At 40.4% G+C, this 26,280-nt stretch overlaps 1 protein-coding gene across 6 annotated transcripts in view; it reads left to right on the top strand.

Moving 5' to 3' along the window:
- The window catches only part of grid2 (glutamate receptor, ionotropic, delta 2), a 564,677-nt gene that overhangs the window by 334,230 nt on the left and 204,167 nt on the right, over positions 1 to 26,280 (top strand). For all 6 annotated transcript variants that reach the window (XR_012594250.1, XR_012594251.1, XM_074637696.1 and 3 more), the window contains exon 4: positions 213 to 418. Coding sequence is in view for 4 of the 6 variants with exons in the window: in XM_074637696.1 (XP_074493797.1) it covers positions 213 to 418 (206 nt within the window). In the remaining 2 variants the exon portion in view is untranslated. The remainder of the gene's footprint in view (positions 1 to 212; positions 419 to 26,280) is intronic.

Raw genomic sequence — 26,280 nt, 5'->3', positions numbered from 1 at the left:
ACTGAAGCTGTTCATGCAGAGAGGTAACCAATCAGCTACAGCAGAGAATACGGTGTAAAGTGATCAGTGACGGTCTTAATGTTTGCACTAAATCTGTGTGTAGGAGCAGGCGTACGTCTACCTGTGCTCTTTTTGATGCATATTACTTTCAGAGATATGTGTATGTCCCTCTATAGCCAAATATATAGTCACACCTTTATCTCTTCCCCCAGATATCCGTGGTATTGAAGATTTCCTGGACCGCACCTCTCAGCAGGGAATGGACGTATCCCTTCAGAAGGTGGAATCTAATATCAACATGATGATCACAAGTCTGTTCAGAACAATGCGTGTGGAGGAGCTGCATCGTTACAGGGATACACTACGCAGAGCCGTGCTGTTCATGAGCCCAGCTACTGCCAAGGCTTTTATCACTGAGGTAAGGAGGCTGCTTTTTGTTCCCACGTTTTCCGGTTTAAGTGGAAAACACCAGTAACCGTAGTTCAGGCTTTTCTCACAAGAAATCTTTAACTCAAAAATACTCTCACAGCCCTATTTATTGAGAGGTTAGCATGTCTTGTGGATCTAAATGCTTTGATACAGAAATAGAAAAGAGCTGTGTAGGCTAGTGCAGCTCTTGCCGGACTGGAATCAATCAGAAATTGATTGGTCAAACTTTGTCTAACTGAATACATCCGCACTGCAACTTGCAGTGGAAAACATATATAATCAGGCTCATGGATCTTTCTCTGACTCAAGTAAGCTCTCCACCAATTAATCAGATCAGCTAAAATTATAGTAGCTGGTCCTGTCGAGTTCAATGTAATATTATTCATGATGCCCTGAACATGGCATGGCACTGATGAAAATTAACATGAGAGATAAGACGATATTCTTCGGTTTCTGCTCCTCTGGCCTCTCTCTCTTTCTTGCTTTATGCTTATATCGCTCTGTAGTCAAGTCAGTATTAATGGTATACAGCACAACTTACATAAAAACAGAATAGATATATTTATATATATGTATTGCCTTACATATGTGTGTTCAACTACTCCCTTCCTAATCTCACACGTGTGCACTGAAACACACACAGACTTCCTCACCCCCTGCTGTTGTGCTCTTTATCTGCAGGAGAAGACAATTAGGGGAGTTCCTTTGCTCTTATACATAAATGATATGGAGGTCATGGTTGAAAGCAATAGGCTCCAGCATTAGTTATGAATTCATAATTTGAAGTGATAGGATGGGGCTTAATCCCATGTGTCATGTTCTCATCTCAGTTTAATTAAAAGTGACCTCAGAAAGAGCAATCACAATCTAATTTGGCTGGAGGCGTGACAGGGAGGGGGTGAAAGATGGGGTGTTTTTGTGTGAGTGTGTTAGTGTCACTATTTGTGTATAAGCGTGTTACTGTGGCTGTGTGCGTGTGTGTGCGTGTGTGTGTGTGTGTGTGTGTGTGAAGTCTTAGCCTTGTAAGTGTAGCATGGAAAAACACAAGTCAGTACACTGTGCTGGCCAGAGGACTACAATAATGTTTCTCAAGGTTTCACTCTCTTGGAACGTGTTAAGGGAAACTTTAAGCCTGCTTTAAGTGATTTTTGTCAACTAGAGAGCAGAACGACTTCAACACAAACTCACAACAATTAACCTTTTTTTTCTCAAGGTTAGGTCAACTGCCTATGTACAAATCCAGCAGCAGCACAGCATTATGGAAATCACTTGTGGCCTTGGCCTTATTTTCTTAGTTTTAGGTTATGTTGGTGTAATTGTTGAGATCAGGTGACACTGCAACATAACAGAGTCACACAAATCAAGGAACAAAAGCATCCACAAGCAGCCATGTTGAGATCAGTTGAGGAAATACCAAGCACCGCCCACCAGCCGGAGCAAACAGTACACAAGATGCACAAGATGTTTCTGAAAACATTTGAGGCGAGAAATAGGCATTACAGTAACATGATATTGATCCATATTTGATCAGCGCTGCCTAGTTTGACCGTTTGATCGGAGTTTGCGAGTGATTGACAGCTGCTCAGAGACTGCAAGGCTCCAGCTCGGCTCTGATTGGTTGTTTTCCTCCGCTCTGTGAAATCTTCACAATCAGATGCCATTAGGAGCACCGGAGGACACAGAGGCGCAGGATTTTTTTCAGATTACCTGACTCATGCACTACTGTCAGGATATAGTGACCATTTTATAAAAATAACTTGTTTGAATCATATTTGCTCCAACTTGCCTACTTCAGCTTTAACTCTACACTGTAGTTGGTTCAGGAGGTCAAAGTTGAACCAGTGCATCTGCATAATCTAACAAACCTTAACGGACGAACAGATTGAGAAACTATTTTAGTGTTTACCTTCCCAGCAGCTTAATTTTCTTATGATAAAACTATGCCAAAAGCTTAAAAGGTTTAAAGCTGTATTTCTCTGCAAGTATGTTATTTTTCTCTATTGGAATAATATCACTGACACTGCTCAACCTTCACTTGTATTGCAGGTACAACATTATTTTGTCAATTAATTATGCACTCACCACATGTATCAGACGCACTGATTCACAATTCAGCCTGCAGATTTGAAAACCTAATTATTGTTGTCTTTAACCAAGTTTCACTGACAGGTTGATCGATGTTATATGTCTTCTGTGTCCCTTTACACATGATTTACCTCACTGACCCCCCAAAACAACGGAGCTGATCGGGGCACCACTTTTAAATACATTTCTGACAAAATACAGACAAAAACATTGTGAAAAGGGGTCAAAATATTTGGAAACTGATGATTGAATGTGTCCTTATTATCACTCATTCATTCGTTCAATGAGATCTGAGCTACAATAGGTGTGGAAAATTGCTTTAGCTATCACATTATACAATATGGAAGTGTCGGCCTCCATTTTAGTTTGTGAGTGAAATTAGTTTTCCAGAGTTTCTCTCTCTCTCCTCTTCGGGAAGGTTGACAAAGCAGTCTCTTAATCTAATTTAGTCAGACATCAAGTGGAGAGAGGTTTCTGAGATGAAGTGTCAGGAGACGGTAAAGATTGGTGGATGAGATTGATGATCGCATCTCTCTCTCTCTCTCTCTCTCTCTGGTAAGATTGTGAGGAGGGCAAGGGAGAGAGAGACAGATACAAGGAATAAAAGACGGACACAGGCGGTCAGAGGGACATGTGGAGACAGAGAGAGATGACTTGGACCTTGTCATTTCTCTATCAGAGTTATTTGTGAGGTCATTTGTCACAGAGATCACCTCCCATCCAGATGCATTAGGCCCTGATGTTAGATGTAAACTGGAAGCTGTTCCAAAAGTTCAAGACTTGGCAGAAGGAGAAAAAGGGAGATGAGAGATATGGCAGACAGTGATTAGAGGATGGAAGATAATTTAGAAGGTGCTTAAATCTAACCTTCCCTAACCTTAACCAAGAAGTGCCTAAACTGAAACCGTTTTCAGTTTCTGTAATTGTTCCTGCTTTCCAAACACTGTACTGTAATTTGTTAAACTGCCACTACTCTGGTGCAGGCCACTGGTTATTCTTTCTTCGGCCATTGTGACAAGTTCTGGCTTCAAAACAGCCTGCGCCTGTTGATTGTGCACTAATAATGCTATGTTCACACAGAAGCGTCAAAAGCAACAAAACGGCCAAGCGTCGCCAGCTACATTGTCGCAGAGTCCCCATTAAAGTGTTGCTCAAGCGGTTGTTAACGTAGTCATGTCGTTAAATAGCACTGGAACTTAACAGCATTTTTGTAGATGGAACGGAACAGAGTGAAACAACAACATATGATTGGTTGATGCTTCCCCGCGTAATTGGAGCGCTGAAAAAAAGTTGAGTCCAGCTCAACTCTCTTTGTAGCGCGTCAGTTTATACCTTCATGTCACCGGCTTCCACTGAAAATGGCTTGCAGCCTGTTGCTGTGTCGCTCGTAGTGTAAACACAGCATAAGTAGTGGGTAATCAATGATTTGAATGTTTTGTTCAACAAAATTATTAGTTCAGGTATAACTTTGTTGAACGAAAAAAAAAACATTTATCAAATAGCATGATGTACTGTAAAAAGGGTTTCCGCAAATGTATTGCAGACTTGTCGGCCCGCCAGCCCCAAGTTGACTCCCTGCTAGGCCTAAGCATTGGGGATTATATATTTTTAAGATGTTTTTTAAACTAAAATGTCTTATACAAGTATCAAACTCCTTTAAGGAATAACTTGGTGCATAGGTTGTCTGCTTAACGTTAGTGTGACAATCTAACGGTTTGTATGAAGTCAGCAGTAACTAGCTGTGAGCATAGCAGTGCAGTGTGTACAGTTTAGGCTATTGGTAAATAAATGCTACAATTCCTCAAGACACAAACCAAGTTCCCATGTATGCTTGCCACAGTCTGTTTACTGAAGGGGTTTAGCCCAAAGTTAGCCACAACTTCGGCTCAGGTCCGCTGAAGGTGGGCTGACGTTTAAGGTGGACCAGCGCTATTCTGACAAGCCGTTCCTCAAAGTTTTGCTCCGTCGCCAACTTTTCTGACGGAAACCCTGCTGTAAAGCTTGTATCTTTGCTGAACTGAAAAGTCAGATTCTTGTGGTCTGATAAATTGACAACAGAGTGTATTATGTCAGTTGATGTTTGCGCCTATAAAGACCACATATGCGAAACCGTAAATGTGAAAAAGAACGGTTTTAAGCCAAACTGTGATGAGAGATAAGAGTTATCATGAGCTTCTTGGCTCATCTCTTCATTATGTGACTTTATTATGAGTCTCTGTCCTTGCTTTTCTGTGATTTGTGGGTTTTATGTCCCTGTCGTGATGTGAGCTCAGCAGGATATATAGTTCAACATCTGCCGGATTCTCAGTAGAATGTCTTCACCCATGCACATCCATGCATTTCACCACACAAGCTCACGGATATACTCTCTGAACCAACATGCTCATTCGGTGTTCTGCATTATTTAACATTTTCTTGCTCTACTACCTTTTTTTCAGTCTAGTACATGTGGGTGAGTGTACCAGCCATCGCCAACAAGGCTCCTTGCTGGTGCATACATCTCCCTATTGCTCCCACTTTGTGTAGTCAGAAGAATAGAGTGGCTATGTTGCCCTGAGACCATTGTCTTATAACAAATATTGCTTGTCTTGGGTTATGAATGGCTTTCCTGGACTTACTCAGCTCATAAAGGACTAATAACTCGATGAGTTTAAGAAAATGAAAATCATTGCAATTGTTTTCTCATGGTTAAAATATGCCTGTAATGCTTGGTTACTGAAACACAAAGCATAAAAACGGACACTACAGCATAATCCTATAGCATCAGTATAAAGTCATACATGTTCATATTCTAAACATGAATTATGCATAAGCAGTAACCAAGTTATCCGTAGTGTTTTTGACTTCTGCATTGTCAGTGGGATTTGAGGAGAGCTTAAGCTGAATACAATGTGACTGGATAGATGCACAGCCTTGCCACAGCCTTTTCACATATTTAAATTTATAAGAAAACAACATGCATTGGTATTTATAGGATGTTGTGTTATAAAAACAACCAGGTCCTGCCCATCTCTGTTTCAGTCAGTGCTTTTTCTTGCCAATGATCATACATCTTCTTGGCAGAAGTAGCATGAAATAATGAGTGAATGAATATTATATGAACAAAAGTATTGGAAATTAGACAATATTGCCATGAGTCAGAATTTGCTGAGGCAAAATTAGTCTTCTGTCTCACTTGCTCTCTCACTCACACAAACACACACACACACACAGACTTCATATTAGATATGCAAAGAAGTGAAAAATATGAATTTTGCTATTTGATCTCAAAGTGTTAAAATTTAAAAACTTACCATTTTGGGACTATTTTCTCTTTAACTGACATTTCTTATTTGAAGGACCATCAAATGGTTTTGGAGATTATTCCAGAGATGACAGATGTTGCAAATGAAACATGAGGGAAAATATTCTCTATAAGACATGTTGAATAATGTATTCACTGAATATGGCTTGTATCCACTGCAAAAGTTTTTTTTTTGCCTAAGTACTGTAAAGCCTGCTCTCATCACTGTCCGCTGTCTTTCATGCCATAAAGAACCAGAAAATACTTAATTATAGAGCTGGTATGGATGTTTGACCTGAGACAGACAAAGATTATATAAAGTAAGAGTATATTATAGCGTTTATGTCAGCAGAAAACGGGGAGACTCATTGATAGCTCCATATAACAAAGAGAAAATGCGCTAAGACATTCTGCATATTCCACAAAATGTGAAAACACCAGCACAGATTGCTGCCTGTTGTCTCGCCTCGGCTCAGGCACTTGATGAATTTTAAAACCAACCTGACACAGCTTTCTACTTTTCTATTTATGTATTTTTGATCATACTTCCAGGTCTGTTTAATTCTTCTTTTGCTGACAGTTCCCCAAACTCAGACAGAAATGGCACATGAAGGCCCTATGATCTATGCTCCTCTCCTCCCATGTCTGGAATAGCCTGAGGAAAAGGTGTTTTGAACATAAGGAACTTGGAAGTTATTTTACTCAGTGGGTGGAATTGTGTTGTTAGTCTGGGTGGGTGGCTCTGCTGGGAGCTGTGTTTTGAAAAAGTTGTTGAGTTGTTGTCATAGCTTCAGGATTGTACTTTTTTCCTAATCTCTTTTTCTATCTCTGTATATGTATGCTTCTTCTCTATTATTTTTTTGTTGATTACTCTCATTTTAAACTGTAGCACACCACCTAAGATGTACTGATTATAGTGCAATGAACCTCAAGTTAAAGTTGTAGTAAATCTATGGAAAATTCCTGTCTGCCTAGACCTTACAGTTCTTTCTCTAAAAGAGTAACCACTAAAACTAATTTAAATTCCAAAGCAAGCTAATTAGAGCTATAAATGCCAGTGTATGAACATTCGACACCAGCTAACAGAATGTGTTGGCTTTGAGCGAGGTCTGACATTCAAAGATTTAATCGATGAGTATATGACACAACAGCCAGCTGTTCCAAAGATAATAAATATTTGATGCCAGAATAACAGGTGCATTGGTCACGAGTAGAAAATTTGTTTATTATTGATGACAGCAGCACAGATAATTACCGCCATTCGCATTAGTAAAGAGTTTAACCCCAGGCAAAGAGACATGACAGTCGCTAAAAACTGTTTATTTTGAAATGAATAAGGTGAAACCGCTTATATTCAATGCACTCCATTTCCAATATCCATAAAGGTTAGGGGAAACCTATGTATGCATGTTATGCTTGTTAAGCCTGTATCTTACAACATAGCGGTAAGGGACCAGTACTGGTGTACATGGATGCCTGGGTATGTTTTTAAAAGGGGTAGCAAACTTGGAAAGATACATAATTGGTGGGAGGTCTGCGGGTTCTCAAATTTCCTGCATTTCTACGCCACCTAAGCTGTTGAATTAACAGTAATAAAATCAACAGGGCTAATGCAAAATATTAATAGCCATGTTAAAAGAGCGGAGTCTTTGATTCGGCTCCTTTGCGAACGCTAGGTGGGCTGGCTGGCGAAGTTAGCTAACTTACAAATTGGTTTGGCATTTCGGTGACAGAACAATCCTACTTTTAGCTAATTTAAAGTTTGGCTGTAGTCAGTGGGCCAAGTTAATCTAAATACAGTTTGTATTATTATTTTTTTGTCTAAGACATTCTTGTGTCATTCTGTGACCATTACCCACAATATAGCATGAAATATGAACATAGGTTTGTCTCGAGGCCCTTCTAAAGTATGTCCTTGCTAAACTTAGGTAGAATATTCAATTTAAAGTTGCGTCCATGCCCACAGGTACTGTGACGAAGCACCAGTCAAAAATATGCTCTCTTATGTGTGAAATCTGTCTTGTGCAGAGCAATTTTCTTGGTCATGGGCAATTTCCATACTGATCTGATTACCTTTTAAAATACATTATAATTCATTCTCTACAATCATCCCTGAGGGGTCGGGATTAGCAGGCTTCGACTGCTAATGGAGCCTTAAATCAGATGTTGTGATCCTGCCTTGCTCCACTGCCATTGATGAATATGTATTTTTCTCATCAACACCCTGTGCATGAATTTTCCACAATTTATAATGAATTACCTCTGATTCATTTTGGTCCCAAGGGCCATGAAATAAATGCTTGTGAGAGACAATGTGGGCCGTCAATTACAGTCAAAAAGGATAACGTTTTCTGCAGGATACATATTATATTGTATTATATTGTGTTATATTATCACAGACCAAGCATTCGGCCCGTTCTAAACGGGCATGTTTTGAATGGGCACTGCGATATTGTATGATATTATATTATATTATATTATATTATATTATATTATATTATATTATACAGTGACAGACTTTACCCCTGGGGTCCCCAACTATAAGGGCCCCAAAGAGCTATAGATTTATTATGATGTTTAGATATGAAAAATATTTAATCGAGTTATTATTCTGACTCATTGTACCCCAAAATAACTTACAAAAGGGCCCCAAAGCACTTAAAAAATATGCAACTCAACTTCATACTACTTAGAGTGTACTTCTACTTCAGAGGAAAGCATTGTAGTACTACATTTACCTGACAGAGAAAGGTTACTTTTACTTCTACTTCAGAAAAATATGTTTTGAGTAGGCGTACTTCTTCTACCACTGCCAATACCAACAACATTCCCAGTTAGAAAGACAGACGGACAGAGATTCCTCGCTTTATAATTATAATATATTTAGGCCAGTCAAAGTTAACGCGATAATAACGCGTTAACACAAATTCGTTTTAACACCACTAATTTCTTTAACACAACTTGCAATTTTTAGGTTGTAACAAGATGAGTTTTAAAGCTAGAGTGAAGATACTGGCATCATATGAAACTGGAAAACCTAAGAAATCCATTGGTACCAATCAAGTCATACTAGCTTGTCGCGAAAGTAGGCTAAGTAAGGCTGCGATCTTGCGCTAAATTTTGGCGAGGGAAAACTGCCATGGCCATTTTCAAAGTCCCTCGACCTGAAAATGGGTTCTATGGGTACCCACGAGTCTCCCCTTTACAGACATGCCCACTTTAAGCTAATCCCATGCAGTTTTGGCACACTGCCATGTTATGATTTGAGCATATTTTTTCATGCTAAATCCAGTACCTGTGAGGGTCTCTGGAAAATAGTTATCATTGTTTTGTGTTGTTAATTGACTTCCAATAATAAATATATACATACATTTGCATAAAGCAAGCATATTTGGCCGCTCCCATTGTGATAAGAGTATTAAAAACTTTGAACAGGTAAAAAATGTGTGATTAGTTTGCAATTAACTATGGGCAATGATTGTTAATCACAATTAAATATTGTAATCGATTGACAGCCCTAATTATATTATATTAAAAATATGTTTTAAGGTTGGGATATATGAGACAAATTGGTCTAACAGCGTTAACTAATCTTCTTATCTTAACATTTTGCACGTACGTGTAAACTTGTCAGTTTCTCTTGTCTTTTCTCATATATTTGAGTGCCTTATATCCTTCTGTACTATGGCACTGCATGATTTAATAACTTTGGTGTAGATTTATAATCTGCCTGACTGATAATTGCTAATTATGCTGAGTACCCTTACATAGAGAATTACTGTGGACTATTCAACTAAATGTCAATGTCTTTTAAAATGAAGGGGAAATTGGAGAAATTCCAACAGGGAAATATATAACACTGTGATTCAGTATGGTTGAAATCAATCTTCAATATGCTCTCATCCTTTGTGTCTTTCTCTCTGCTTCCTCCTCTGCATTTGCTTACTGACACATGAAGGTCGACATTTTTGCCATTCTCTCAGTCTCGAGTTCACTTTTACCGAACTTTTCCCACATTGACCACTCAGCTGTAGTCAGAAGGCAGTGGGCCGGCCGGTCATTGTTAGAATAAATTGAAGGGTAGAAAATGACAATGATTAAAACGATGATTTGTGGGTACTTTGATTGAATTTCTTGACTTTTGATTCCTTGGCTTTTGATTTTGTTCATCTTGGCGTTACACACAGAGATTGTGCGTCATTCCTGTGACGTCTTTGCTTCGCCAATGGAGCATGAGGAGCAAATGTTGACACTTGTAATTATGGGACATGTAGGAGAGGGTGTAAAATGGAGGGGAGGAGATCATGATGGAATGACGGACGGGGAGAATGCGGAGGAAAGTAGGCAGCTAGAGAAATAAGTAGAGGGATCAACTGAGGTAAGTAAAATAACGCGGTATGGTGGGATACAAAGAGGGGTAGGGATTAACATAGATTAAGGTGTCTTCAAATGTATTTAAATTGATTTCTGTGCTGACTTCACTTATTTTACAAAACTTGAAAAACTAATGGACGTCCTATCAGCTACAATACAGATTGCTCAAGGCTTTTGCATTTATCTCCAATTAATACTCATGGCTCAGACCTTTATGCCTTTGAAATTTGTACTTGTTCCTCAGTAGAGGTCAGTGGAAAAGTGATTTAGAAGGGCAAGGCGGAAAGAGGGAGAGATAAAGAGACATAAATGGATGATGTAGAGTGTGAAGGATGAACATGCGAAGAGCAAATTAATAGAAAAGGTGAAGAGAAATGGTGATGGGGAGGAAGCAGATAGATACTGTTTTGTAGAGAACAAAGAGGAATCAATGAAAGAATGTGAACACTCAAAAGCAAATCTGTCTTCCAAAGTTAAATGCTGCATCTTGATATTTAAGTGACTCTATCTTCCGGAAACTGGCATTTAGACTGCGTCGCCAAACACACACATATACACACCGATTGATAGCTCTAACATATTGTTTCCTAAAAGCATATTTGTACTGAAAGTAGTCACAAAGTAGTGCAACAAATGCAATTTTTAATTAGAGTTAGTCATATGCCAGCTTCTCTCACACTAGCTAGCAACCATGATGCCTAGACCAACAATTTTTGAGAAATACCAAGAATGTTAATTTAAATGCATTTTGAACATCATGTCAATCAAACTAAAATGTCATACATGTACTTGAAGTTATTCTTCTATCAGATGAGGCAATCACAGACTCATAAACTTGTGTTTACTTAGCCTGAGAGACATGGCACACTACACTTTGGACCGCGACCAATCATAGCTTGCTGTTTTTCATGACTTGTTTTGACATAGGCTACTTACAGGAGGTGATTGGGAAGGAAATGACAGGGACCAACTTCACTGTACCACCTGACAGCACCAACAACAAATGTATGAATCTATGCATTGCCACTCCGCTATTAAGGTGGGCTTTGTCTTGTTCCTTCTAGGCTTGCCATGGAAGTCGGTGTTACCGGTGTTACACGGTGGTCGGGCATACACCGATTACATTACGTACCTACCGCCAACCACCGTTGTTTTGCTTTTTTTTTTTTTTACAGAAATAAAACCCATTTAGTTCATTTTCGCGTATCAGCGTTGTGTTATTAATACATAGTCGGACGACGGAAGCTACAATCGGAAAGTGAATGTTTCTGCTCCATATGGAGTCCCAGCACAGAGCAGTAGGTGTCATATTTCATGCACACGGGATGAGAGTGTTGACAGACAAGACGATGGCAGAGGATTTGGTATCGAAGCGAAAAGCAAAAGCGCCTATTTAGCAATATTTCAGATTTAAACCCAATGCTATAAGAGAACCATAACGTTAAGGAGGCAATCGCCGTGAGGAGGACGGAGCGGTCACAGCCGGTGTGCGAGGCGGAAAAGCGCCGGGTGGAAACCTGCGGCCCCGCAGGGAAAGCTCTACCAGAGAGGCCAGACACACACCCCCCCGACGTTAAAGATCAAAGTAAGCGCGCTACACATATAGAGCTTCATCTTTTCTTGTAAAATGTCCGGTTTAATCGATAACACTGGTGTTGTCACAAGTTTATTACCTGTTGGGAAAATTCCATCACCGTCACATCCCTAGTTCCTTCCCAGTCAGTAGAAAGAGGGTGTAATGCTTCGTTCACACCAGATCAGGCGGTGCACTTTTTGAATGGGGGTCGTGCATTTGGGTTGCGGCGGCGCAGGGGGTGCTGAAAAAACACAGTGGAAAAGAAGAAACAGAATCAACCTTTGGAGAAACAAAACCTGACGTCATGCTGCTGTGGCCAATCACGTAACCGGTGATCCAAAGCTGTACAACCCAGTCATGAGGGAACAAAAGACGTTAATCGTTGCAGTTAATGGGCTATTAAAGTGACTCATCCACACAACCCTGCAGCGAATCGCCTTAACTCCTGATCTGGTGTAAATGCAGTGTAGGTGTGCAGCATACCCACAGCTCCTAACCAGAGGCTAACAGCCAAATGCTTTTATTCTGATTCTGATTCACTTGCCTCTCACTCACCCATTCACACACGCATTCACACACCGATGGCAGCAAGCTACCATGTAAGGCACTGGCATAACCATCAGGGGCAGCTGGGCTTCAGTGTCTATGCTCAAGGACACCTTGACATGTTGATCGGAGGAGCTGGGGATCAAACTACCAGCTCAGCCACAAGTTCCCTCACGTCTGTTTGGTCAGGCCAATATCAGGCTTATACTGTATATTCTGAACTCACTATATCCCGATCATAACCAAACAAAAAAGTATATGAATACATGCATTCACACAAAACACATACACACCTAGAAAGAGATAGAGATAGCATCCTTTGCCTTCTACTTTCCAGTTCAGTTAAAAGGGCACTTCAAGGGCTTGGCTCTGGCTCTCTCCTTGAACTTTATCACCAGACAGAGATGGCATTATGTTCTTATCTCAACAAACAGGGTGTGTGTGCGTGTGTTTGTGTGCGTGTGCGTGTGCATGTGTGTGATGTGCGATGACATTAAGGTTTTATCTGTGCACATGGAGCTGGGAGCACAATGATTATAGAGCATTACTGCTAAAGGACTGAAAGGTTGGCTGTTTGTTTTTTTTGTATGTGTGCGTGTTTGTGTGTGAGTGTGTGTGTGTGTGTGTGTGTGTGTGTGTAAGGAGCACCAAAGGTGAGCGCTATTGACTGCCGCTGGTACAGCCACTAATGGGGATGCCAGTAAGTGCTTTAGAGATGATACAGATTTGTTCGTGTGTGTGTGTGTGTGTGTGTGTGTGTGTGTGTGTGTGTGTGTGTGTGTGTGTGTGTGTGTGTGTGTGTGTGTGTGTGTGTGTGTGTGTGTGTGTGTGTGTGTGTGTGTGTGTGTGTGTGTGAGCTTGCCATCACACACATTTTTTCAGTTTGCCAATGTGCTTATCTGTTGTCTCTTTCTCTCCCTTTCCCTGCTACGTACTCAAACACTCACACACACCGACACACACTTTAGCTCACCTACACACTCTTCATGCACTCTATGCCCTACAAGCATCCTTTAGCTCCCTACTCTTCCACCACCATGTTTCCACATCTATCAGTTTATCTTCTCTTTATTAATGTTTCTCCTTTCACCCTCATGGGCAAACACACACTCACACACTTACAAAACTGTTTTCTTTTGTGTGGGTCTCGGTACATACCACAGATCAATTTATCAAATGATGGCACACACCTGCAAACACAACAAAACTATACATTCTTCATGAGATAGGTAACAGAGGTTAGAGTGTGGTGTTTAGTAGAGCTGCAATGATTAATCGATTAGTTATCAACTACTAAATTAATCGCCAACTATTTTGATAATCGGTTTGAGTAATTTTGGAAGAAAAAAAAAGTCAAATTTCTCTGATTCCAGCTCCTTAAATGTGAATATTGTCTGGTTTCTTTACTCCTCTATGACAGTTAAGTGAATATCTTTGAGTTGTGGACAAAACAAGACATTTGAGAATGTCATCTTGGGCTTTGGGAAACACTGATTGGCATTTTTCAACATTTTCTAACATCTTATAGACCGAACAACTAATCTATTAATCGAGAAAATAATCAACAGATTATTCGACAATGAAAATAATTGATAGTTGCAGCTAGTGTTTAAAGAGAAACAATAGAAGTGGGATGACAAAGTGCATCTGCTGCTTTGATTATGGAACATGTTTTGGGCTGTTGCATCCTCTGGTTATTCCTGTGCTCAGTTCCTAATGGGATTTATGCAGATTGATTGATTGATTGATTGATTGATTGATTGATTGATTGATTGATTGATTTAAGATGTAGTTGATGTGAAATTACATTTGTCTCGGATGGAGGAGAGGGAGATCGGAGGACGAAAGAAAAAGAGAGGAGAGACATAGAGAGATGAGGCATAATGAAATCAGAAATGAAAAGTTTGTGAGAAAAAATGCATGCGGAGAGAGTGTGCAGTGAAGAAGGACAAATTGGGAGATGATCATGGATGGGAGACTCGGGGAAAAGGCACATAAACGGATAAAAGCTTGGCATGTTTCAATTGAAGTCACAGAGTTGCTTTAAGTACAGCACCTTGCTGACAATAAAGCAGAAGGTTTTCTTCTCCTAAAGCCTCTTACTGAGCATGGCTGAATGGCTACAAACAACATAGTAGCTTTTAAGAGGAGCATATGATGTATCTACACTCTGCTGGAATGCATTCTGCATTGTTGTTTTATTTCGTTCTTGCAAAGAGCACAAATAGGTCTTACAATATCTGAACAATGAAAAATACAAAGGAATCAGTTGAGCTCTTGATGCCGCCTGTGTAATTGAAAGGTGATGTCTTGTAAATACTATAATTTATTATATTTTGAATAGAGAGGTTTTTCTTAGGTCTGTATAATCAAATCTTTGGTCATGCCTCATGCACTATATCATTTAAAATCTTGGACCCTTGATAGAAATCTGTCGGTAACAACTGTAATTTACTTAATAGTGCATTCAGCCACAAACACTTGAGAACAGATAATTGCAAGAGCGCTATTCTTGAATAAAGTGCGAAGAGCCTTTGCACTGTGTGACGCTGTATGTTGAATAGCAACCTAAGTGCAGCATAGTTATACCACAAAGTGTTTTAGGGAGGAGGTTGGAGGAGGTGGTTGGATTGTTGTCTCAGCGCCAACAGACAGTTTTGATTTCTTTGTAACCGTGAAGGCGATCTTTCCCCTCACCGTGTTCATGTTTCATTTCATTTTTGTACATGGTATTTTTGCTGGTCCGATTCAAGTATCATACTGTATAATCCCGTTGAGTCTTGCTGACAGCAGCTGGAACTGAAGACTGTATCATGATGAAAATTGACAACTCTCTGCTATGCTGTGTCAAGAAAAACACACACACATACGGAGAACAATTTCCAAACACTGCGACCCATGGAGACCCTCTGCTGAGTGTGCAGAAGTGTGTATGTTTGTATAGGCTTGGGTATTTGTTGTGTGCACAAGTGAGGGATCACAACTGTAGTTTGAGTGGTGTGTTTCTGCATTGATTTTTTTCGCTGTAAGTAAAAGTTACCCATTCATTTTGTACCTTATTGATTAGTCTGCTTGTCACGTGTGATATCTGAGACAGATTGGACTGCATTTTCTCCTAACTTGCAGAGCACTTGCATTTCACAACACTTTCAGCATTTCCAAAGTTACTGATTGGCCCAGAAGGAAATGCATAATTCTTAGACAGACAGCCTATTTACTGCAGCCTTGTGGTTTAAATTTTCATCTCACGTCTTTCTTTTTCTATGCTGTCTTCTTTTCCTTGTTTACCTTCCCTTAGCTCTCATTTTCTCTTCTTTCCTGTTCCCATCATATAATGTTTTTACTGTTTTCCCCAGAGTGTTTGGTGGTTTTTATCCTTACAGTATATACTTGAGGATGTAGCTGTGTTTCTTCTTCTCTCAGACACACAAACATACAAATAATACCCTTGAAAAAATGTTTGCCCACTTGCAGACTGTCATGTTATCTCCTTCTGTCTCGTCTCTCTAATAGGGTCAGGCTCAGGGTCAAATATCTTCCCTCCCACGGGGCCCAGCAGGAAATAGAAGAATAACATGATTTGATAATTGAGAGGGCAGAAGATGTAATCTGTCTACAGGGTCAGTTGATCTATTATCTCAGCTTTGCTTTGATTTTAGGCCACAGTGCCCCATGGCTTCAATTTTACAGAAGTCATTTTGGGTCAGAGTTGTGTTTAATAACTTATTTATGAAGCACCTCAAATGCTCTCAGCAAAGAGTACAAGTTCTCCTTTGTGATAGAGTGTAATTGATATCACTAAAAACATCTTTTAATTTGTCTCAGTTGGTATGCTGTAGATTCAACTTAGCATTATTAGGTGTAAAACAAGGTACTAATGCACAAGTGAAGGCTAGATTTTTGCCAAAATTGAGCCATAGCCAAACTGCATCAGCTTTTAATTGGCTTACATCAGATTAGTTCAATGCAGCAATGTATTAATATGCTGTTTAGCCATCTAGCCAGATCTTATTCAGTATATTTGAAGAAGTTTAGTGTTTAAAATCAAATGTTTTACTATTGTTCCATATATCCATGCCTCCTTACCTTTGCATGGCAGCTGGATTCTCGCTATGTCATAAGATCACACGAGAATGGTGGGATCACAACACACGAAAATCCATCTTGTCAGGATTCAAGTAATACGTTTGTGTCCGGCAAGCCAGATCAGCATCATGTGTGAAATTACTAGCAGATACGGGTGTGGCTTACTCTCACTCATCACTCACTCATCTTCAATCGCTTATCCTGGGTCGGGTCGCGGGGGCTACAGCTCCAGCAGGGGACCCCAACCTTCCCTTTCCCGGGCCACACTAACCAGCTCTGACTGGGGGATCCCGAGGCGTTCCCAGGCCAGTGTGGAGATATAATCTCTCTATCTAGTCCTGGGTCTTCCCCGTGGCCTCCTCCCAGCTGGTCATACCTGGAACACCTCCCTAGGGAGGCGCCCAGGGGGCATCCTTAACAGATGCCCGAACCACCTCAGCTGGCTCCTTTGAACGTAAATGAGTAGCGTCTCTACTTCGAGTCCCTCACGGATGACTGAGCTTCTCACCCTATCTCTAAGGGAGAAGCCAGCCACCCTCCTGAGAAAACCCATTTCGGCCGCTTGTACCCGCGATCTCGTTCTTTCGGTCATTCCTGGGTGTAGCTTAGTTTGTTCTAAACAACAATGGCGATCCTGAAGAGGTTAGTATAGATGCTGCAATAGCATCAGTAATATCACAACTGGAGAGTATTTCTTCATTGAAAGGAGAGCAAAGAACGGTACTGAAGGCAATGTTTTTGAGAGTTTGATTGACAGATGGTTCATCCAATCACCTGCAACGTTAAAGTGCCTGCCCTTTTCCAAACAGTTTCCAGTGACGGCTTTTCAGATGGTTCTGCGTAACAAATAATCTGGCGAGTCAGGTTACATACCTCTTAGAATGTGTATGAATGTGTATCGTATTATTGGCCACCCATTGGCCTTAGTACAGCTCTGCGGCTCTCCTAAATGGAGGAGAACTCCCCAGTTGAAGAAAGCTGATTGAAAGCTTTTAAAGAGAAAAACATATTTATCACCATTTGAATTTTTAATCATACCGTGTGGCAAAGACTGCACCTTTTTAGAAATATTTTATTGTGAAAAACAATCAGTAGAACAAATGTGTTCTGTTTTGGTGTCCATCAGTTATGCAGTACATCACCACTTCTTTTTGTAAATGCTACACAGTGTGCATTTATTGAAAGTAAAAAAAAAAAAAGTATATGTGCTTGAGACTTTTCTTCTTCTGAAAAGGTTAATTTGCTGCAAATTGGCTACTTAATATCTTAGTAAAACAAAAGTGATGCTGTGTAGGCTATTAACTCTGACCAAAGCAAGAAAGGCTTTTTTATCTCAGAAACATCAAAACTATCTTAACAATAGACCGATATCTAGGGGTCAATTAATTTGAACTGAATTAATTAAATATGCAATTAGTAACTCAATTTCACAGCTGACAGCATTCCCTTAGAGTATGTCTAAGGCCGGTTGAAATGGTGTTATAACATTATAATGTAAAGTCTTTTTATCATTAAAAGCTAAGAAAAAAAAAAAGTTAATTACAATTATTTAAAATGACCTGACGGTCTGCCCCCAGAGTTACCTGTAAAACATGAGTGCACGGTGGGGTCAGCTCCTCTGGCTGACAACTTTAGCATATGCTTCAACCCCCGGAGGCCAGATCGGATGTGTAATTGAGGTCCATAACAGCTGCTGCTCTCCACCATATACAGCTGGTTATTCCCTTCATTGCTCACTCACTCGAACGCCAACCCTTCATCCTGCGACACTAACATGACCCGCTTCTCTCTCCCCAGCGATAACTGCTTGTTGTAAGGTTGTTAGGCTGTTACTTATAGTGACCCCATATGCAAAATATGTAATTGTTAATACTCTTAGGCCCATCTGGGTGTTCCCAGGCTGAAGATTTAAATAAAAGGCATAACTTCCATATTGGACAGAAACACTGAACTACAATGTTGAATAGCAGCTTAAATAAGTTAACACAAGTTACTTTTTGACCTGGCTAGGTTGACAACAGCAGACTGCTTGACAACCACAAAAATGGGATTTACTATGTAACATGTTATCATTAGGGTTGGGCGATATTGAAATTCCCCTGCTGACAATATTACTTAAAGAAAAACAATGATATACGGTATTATCTTCTTCTTATCTCTATCGCTAACATCACGGGCCACCTGACTGGTGGAAACGGAGCTTCCTGTATTCCTTAAAAAGCATAAATCCCTAATGACTAGTCCCAGCGGGCCGACGGGCTTGCAATACACTGGTGGAATCCTCTTGCTGAAGTATCTGTGGCTTGGTAAGTCATATTGGCGATCTAATGTATTCACCATTTCCTTGAAACTGGCCTTTTCTGTATGGATGGAAACCATTTAGTTTACAATGTGCCTGGTAACTGCCCTCTTACAGTCTCGCCACCATTGACTGTCACATTTATATGTTGCTGATGCCTTTGTGAAAGCCCAATGATTGAGGGTTGATTGCTCGCAGTGGTAGAGTTTTGGTCCGGCTGCTCTTTGTGGATAGAGTCGGTGGCAGACTTGAGTATTCTGTTGGATGGTGAGTTTTAAGATGGGAGAGGAGATTTGTGTAGTTTCCATGTTTAGTCCTGACTTGTTTATTGCACAGCTTACAAATCACTTCGTTCACGTTCTCTGGCTCTCCTTTTTTGTTTGGTTTGAAATCAAAGAATCGCCGAATAGGCGCATTTGCATTATTTTTGCTTATGAGAGCGGACGTCTTTCCTGCTGGAGTTAGGGCTACATGGGGAATTGCATAGGCTACAGCGTCAGACGTATGCTATATGCTTGTTGCTTTTTTTTGATAAGCTACAGCAATGCGGTGAAGCATAGGGAAAGCAAGAGAAAGAAAGAGACTGAATATAGCACAAAATTCATTATAGGTGTTGCATAATTTAATATTGTCTTGTTATCGTGGACACGTTAGGACCATTATCCTAACCAACAAATATCGTGTTGACCAATAATCGCTAAATGCTGTTGATTAAAAGACTCGTCATTTATGCCTTGTGATTATTGGTTTTATGGTTGAAACAATCTCTTTTGTGTATATATTTCTGCCCTTTGTCTTTTGTAAATTGCCCGATCCTGCTCTGTCTGACTCCTCAGTTAAAAACAGGATTTCATGATTGTGGCTGGGAAAATTCTCTCTGTATATATGCAGCACAATGCATACGTTTATACTTGAGACAGTGTGTACTGTTAAATCTCCTGTGTTCATGTGCAGCCAGTATGTATGGGCTGTTGTGTATGATTGATACTTCTGATGATATCACCCATATCTGGTGTCATGAACAGTCGACCTGTGCTGTACTTTTCATATAGTGCTGTCAAGAAGAGGGAGTGATTGATGGACTGAAGCAGTGGAGGCATAAGTATACATTGGGTCAAAGATAAGTCATCCTGGAGAAGCAGAGCAGGCTTATAGGAACACTTCACCAGCTTGGTCAGCACACACCCACACACATGTACGCACACACTCATTCTCCCTCTGTATCACAGACACACAAGTATGTACACTCAAAGGTATACACTCTGTCTTTCTCCTTGTCTGTCTATCCATCCATCTCCATCTGTCTTGCTTTCATACTCTCACACACACAAACACGTACACAGAAAACCTTTCAGTCCCCCATCTGACCTTGCCAAAGGCAATTTCAGTTGGTATGGTTTCTGACATTTTAGAGCACGGGTTAATCTTTTAATTCACCTGCGTTGTGCTCTCTTCTGCCCTGTTTTTCTCCGCACTGACATGACCTATCATCAGTTGGGCCACTGAGCTAATGCTGGGTGTTTTTTTTGTTGTTGCCGCAGTTGTTGTAAAGATGTTTTACAAAGGCCAATTAAAGACTGTAATCTAAAGATGATTGGCTTTTATTTTTGCTCATATTCTACTTTTAAAGTTCTATTGATAATGCATCAAGATGAGTAAACAGCATTATTTGGAATTACTGGCCTGTGCGTGGATGTGTAAAATATTATAAGTGTACAGAGTCTCATTCAACAGTTTACTATTGTAATGCCAGTGTCTTTTTGTGAATTAGTAGTGCAGGATATTTAGCAAATAGCCTAAGGGATATCTGATAAATATTACAGTTCACACTCAGCGTGAACAGGAACCGGACCAGAACTAAAATACATGTGCATATTTATATATGTATATTTATATTTAACATTATTAGTATTATTCGACTGCGAATTTGCCGCATGTTATGATAGAGACAGGACTGTACAAAAACTCCTTACTTGGTGACATCAACATGTTACAGAAGAAAAGGCGGGACTTCAAGCAAGACGTTTCAGGCAGTTCAGGAGCTTTTTACACGCACAAAAAAACTATATAACACTAAAGGAAGAGGCACAAAAGCAAAATAGGTCCCCTTTAATATGGGTTATGGAAATCCCCTATTCCCCTTTGCTGCTGGAAAAAACAAGTTAGTAAATCAATTAAAGAACATCCACAAACACATACACATGAGCCCACACACACCCACAAACTGTTTACCTTAGACCTATCAAGACAGCTTATTCTATTTGTTCCAGCCATTGATCAGTTCATATCTAAATGTCAGGTTGCATATCGTCATATTTGCTGGCGCTGGTTGTGGTGTATGTGTGCAATTGTCAGTCCATGCTTGAATGTGTGTTATTCATTCTCTCAGTGGATCTGTGGACTGATCAATAAACTGAAAGGCCGACATTCACACACATACCCAGAGTGTTGTGTGCTTCTGCGTACACACACACACACACACACACACACACACACACACACAGTAGGCACACACACACAGTAGGCACACAGAAACCAACACCCCCACACACACAGAGTTCGAGGATGATGGATGTCTTGCATGTTGGCCCTGTTACCCTTTGCCATCACAACACATACTATCAAAGACTTTCGCTGTCCTAGCATTATATTATATGTCAGCCAGAAAAAGAAAAAGGAGACAGTGAGGGCAATAGAGATAGAGGGAGAGAAACTTATAGCTGCTGAGAAGTGTCTGCTGAAAGGACAAAAAAGGGAATGACTCCGCTGCTCTTGTTTTTATCAGAAAGTGAGTGATTGATCAATAATGTCATTGGTGTGTGTGGTGGGTTGGTGAGCAGGGCGAGACCTTGTCAAGATGAGGTTTTCTTTTGTTGGGTGTGACAGCTCTCTGTTGGTGTGTGTGTGTGTGTGTGTGTGTGTGTGTGTGTGTGTGTGTGCGTGCTTGTGTAGGTGAGAGAGAGATGGGCTCAGACCTTGTCAGATGGGGATTGCAAAGAGACAAGGTTCTTGAGCGATCACTAAAAATCTCAGATACATAAATTAACACACACAATCTGGATTATTCAATATGTCTCTTGCCCCCACTTCTCTCTTGCTCACTAGCATAGAAGCACAACCTTTATAGACTTTGTGGATCATTGGTGTGTGACCACGGCTAGATCAGGCTAATTAAATAGACAGTAATGGTTGTGATTTAGAGTCATTAGTTGTTGGGAGGAATCACACAGGCCTTTGACACCCATCTGACTCATGTCATGATACGGTCCAGTGCATCCAACACCAATAATTTATTACATTGCCCTCTGCTTCCTGAAGAAAAATATCCCTTTAACACTATATAAAATCACTGTTGTTCCAACTACCCTAGTTTTTAAATGGGATGCTTTCAGTATAAACAGTTTTATTTACATGAGCCTTTTCTCACAAAACACACAAAATCAACCTCGAAAATACATCTACAAAGTCTGTTTTTCCTTCTATTTTGGTTGAAAGGGTACATATTAACTTACTATGATATACTAGAATAATATATTCAAATATGAGGTTGTGTCTACTTACTACATGTACGTTTTTACCTGTTCAGTAAAAACAATCCCGCCATTACCATCTTCCTCTCCGACTTCCGCTTTGAGGATGAGCCACACAAATATTTACACTTTTCACACTTGGTTTCTGCTTCCTTCTCCGCCGTGAGCTGCAGTGCAGAATGAGATCAACCAAACACTTCATACCGAAAAAAAGTAAAACATGCTGCTACTGCTCCCTTTATTCCAAGTGCACCTCAGTAGACAGCGCTGTCAGGCGCATAGCTACTGGAGGCTGGAGAGGTGATCCACAGTGCATTGCTATTCTATCAGTGAACCTGTGTTTTATTTTACAGTGTGACAATCTCTGAAATTTTCATTTTATGGCCATGAGATGCATATTAAGACTTGACAATCATCGTCCTCTACAGATGACAGAAATGTATAATATGCCACTACCACTATTGTGACATATAATTATGGACTAAAACCTTTTTTATCGATGTTTTAATTGATTTATTAATCATGTGTCATTTGTCCAACTCAGTCGCTGAACACTTTCATCAAATTGAATGCCATTACTCTACGCTACCATGACATCATACCTTTTATGTCTCAGTGGCCCCACTATATTATATTAGATGTATTACATACTTACGGAGCCCTGAACCATTACATTTTTCAAAGATTTGTAGTGTTTTTCAAGACAAGAGCTCTAGTGTCACTTTTATAAACAAAAGTATTCTTAAGCAATATGAACTGGTGTTGGCGACATGTTAAAATTTTCCGACCGGCCATCGCCAGCCCAACAGCCGGCGATTGCTGAAGCGTGTGTGTGCGGCGCGGCGTACACCCACCCTTCCCAGCTGCCATTTTTTCAGCTGGGAAATCAGCTGTTCTAGTGGTGAAACATTTTAAAACCCACTTCAATCAAACTCGACAGAAACAAAATAAAACTCCTTTTCAAATAAACCTTTTTAGAGTTAGATGGGAAAATATACTGGCTCTTCACGTTGTTTTTCCCCGCTGTCTCTCTCTCTCAGTGGCTGAGCAGCTCTCGTACTCCGGAGGCAGACAGACCATTGAATTAGCAAAAAAAATCACCAAAAAAAACCAACTGCCGATGTACTGAGCCAATCGCTGATTGCCGATATATTCGTCCAGTCGCCCAACCCTAATATGAACATAAACCAGACACACAGATGTCTTGAAAATCAAACACAATATTCACTGTTTATTCTTGGCTGTGTGTATTTGCTTTGTGTTAGCCAGCGGTCTATGGGCAGGATGTTCTCTCCGTGGCTTGTTGCTCCACTTGGCCTTGTGTGTCTGCACTTTATACACACTAGCCATGTAGTAACAAATCATACTACACAATGTTATTGTCCAAAGACACTATCTAACATGACAAGTCACTTCTTCAGACATAGCTTTCATATCCCAGATGTGTAGATACATGTGTGTTGGCTGAGTTTATGTCTGTAAATGACATGCTGGTATCATCTCATCTATGTTCGAGATGATGTATGTGGGTGTGTGTACTACATAATGTATTTGTTTATTCACACAGCATGGCGGCGGAAGAACAAACACAAGGCTTGAGATTAGCCGTTTTAGCAGCTAATGTGCTAACAGAATGCATGCCAATGAAGTGCCTCTTTGCACGCCATCAATCAGCGCTCCTTGCTCCTCTGCCAAGTATGGAAATCCATAGAGCAAAACAGTGTCATAATGCATCGCCCTCTGCTTGACATCGCCGCTCTTTAACACACAGATATGAACACAATCAAACATGCATAAGGCACACTGTGGGAGTAGCGTGAGTGAGGCAAGTGGCATTAAGCCTAAATGGCAGCAGTGACATGAAGCAGTTATGATGTATCAGGGAGAAAATGCATCAGTTAGCATGCACTAAATGCTCAGTTCATTAACAGGGAGGGTGAAAGAGGAGGAGAACGAATGGGAGAGACGGCTTTAATGAAAATGAAGTGAGCGTGCTAGAACTCCTCTCCTTATTTTATATAGCAGTGGTAAAGTTTTAATGTGTTTTGTAGCTACATGCAAGTTAGACATGAGGAAAATAGTCTGTGATTACTGTACGTAAGAGAGAGGGGAAGGTGCAAAGAGGTTTCAGAGCTGTTGTCAAGTTCTCAAGAACCTTAAAATGGAAAGAAAAATGCTTGATCGTTCCTCACTTATTCCTTCAAATGTTACCACTTCATCAATAGGAAATCCAATAAAGAAAGACATCACAACATTGGGTACTGATTGTAATTTCTGGGAATAACAGTACATTAGGGGTGGGCGCTATATAGAATACTCAATGTATTGTGTGTTTTTCTGCGTGGGATGTAGTAAATGACAATATCGCAAACATCGAGTATAAATATGAATTGTCAGAGACTCGCTTTGGCGTTTTGCTTCTCCCGCAACTCCCTTCCTCTCACATTCACATTCTCCTGGGCGAGTGTGTGTGTGGCGTATGAGCATGGATGTGCGTATGGGGCATGTGTTTTGGTATCTGGAGGGAAGCAGGGAACTAGGAAAGGGTTGTGTCTAGAAGGTAAACCGCAGGTTGCAAAATCTGATCTGAGATCTGCAAAAACTCACTGCCTGATGACCTATCCTAACCTTAACTATTAGAGGTCAATGCCTAACCATCTCACAAGATGTTCCCCAACTCGCGGGTTCCCTTTTAGACACTACCCTAGGAAAGAGCCTGGAGAGAGCGGAAGAAGTGCAGCGCCAAAGCGAGTTCATACGTGTTGAGGTCGGAAAAGGTGATGGAAGATGCCATCCTCCACTTCGAAAAAGATGTTACCGCTTTTAATAATTGCCAGGGTCACTGAACATATAAGACATACTGGTTTAGAACTGCCCATGAGAAGAATTAATTACATTAATTAATGTAAGAGTCTGTCCATTTTGGATAAAAAACTCTTTTTTCGCTGTCTACTTTTCTCTTTTTAGAGCACGCCACTTATTTCTACAACTGTTGTCTGTCGTCTCGTCTCTCCCATGTGTGTGTTTTTCACTCACCGACGCACGACAAAATGCTTATCAGAATGCACAGATTTGATTGGCTGAGTTGCATCATTTGAGAAGATTTACAACGCATGCATGGTTATAGGTCCAGTATATACCGTATGTCGCGATATTGCATAAAAACATTGAAATATAATTTTTAAGCCATATAACCCAGCCCTACAGTACATTAAACACATGCGACTTCTTGTTGCTCATCTCTTTCTATCAGCATCTACTCTCTGCCTGTCTCCCCATTGCTCTCTCATCCATGCCCACTTTCTTCCCATCTCTCTGATGTTCCAGGTTCTCTGAACATTTATCCATCTTACGAAGGAAGCTTTGAGATGATAACAATAATCATACTCCTCCACCTCAAGACCCAGACACAGACTTATCTGTGTCTGGGTCCCCCCACGCACATACGCAGGCACAGAAACACAAATTAATTATAGTAATAAAACAGCAGGCTTGGATGGACCAGGTTGATACAGTGGCATGGTAATTTTGTGAGTGTGTAAATGGATGCATAACCATATAGTACAGCAAATAACGTTACCTTTCTCCGGGCAAAGAATGTAGAAATGGCTCTTGCAATGGATCTGTGCAAGTGCGCGTGGTTGTGTTTGTAGATTTGTTCGCCTTTGTGTAACTTCTGTATGTGTGTCTGTACTTTCACAGCTTGTGCTTGCATGTTTAAGTGTGAAGCTTGGATATTCCTGGTTTGGAGGCTGGGCTTTAGGCTATTTGCTTGATTTGATCACAAATAGTGCATGAAATTAAATTACACAACTAATTTTCAATTTAGAGCACTTTATTCAATAGCAACGCCCACTCTCCCTCTTCAAGCTTCCCCCTCAATGTACTTATGCAATATCTGCTTTTGCATTAATATTCCTTACCCTCTCACACACAGAAACACAAACAGTCATATACATGGATACACTGTATACTGTCCAGTGTATATAAGGCGTACTGTAGAACAAACAGTCACCGTCTGTAGAGTGCTTATGTATGTGTGTGAGCATGCAATGTGTGTGTTCAATATCCT

This window comes from Sebastes fasciatus, chromosome 6 (assembly GCF_043250625.1).
Source record: "Sebastes fasciatus isolate fSebFas1 chromosome 6, fSebFas1.pri, whole genome shotgun sequence".
Lineage (NCBI taxonomy): Eukaryota > Metazoa > Chordata > Actinopteri > Perciformes > Sebastidae > Sebastes > Sebastes fasciatus.
Note: the sequence above shows the minus strand (reverse complement) of the source record. Positions and strands in the feature narration are given on the sequence as shown.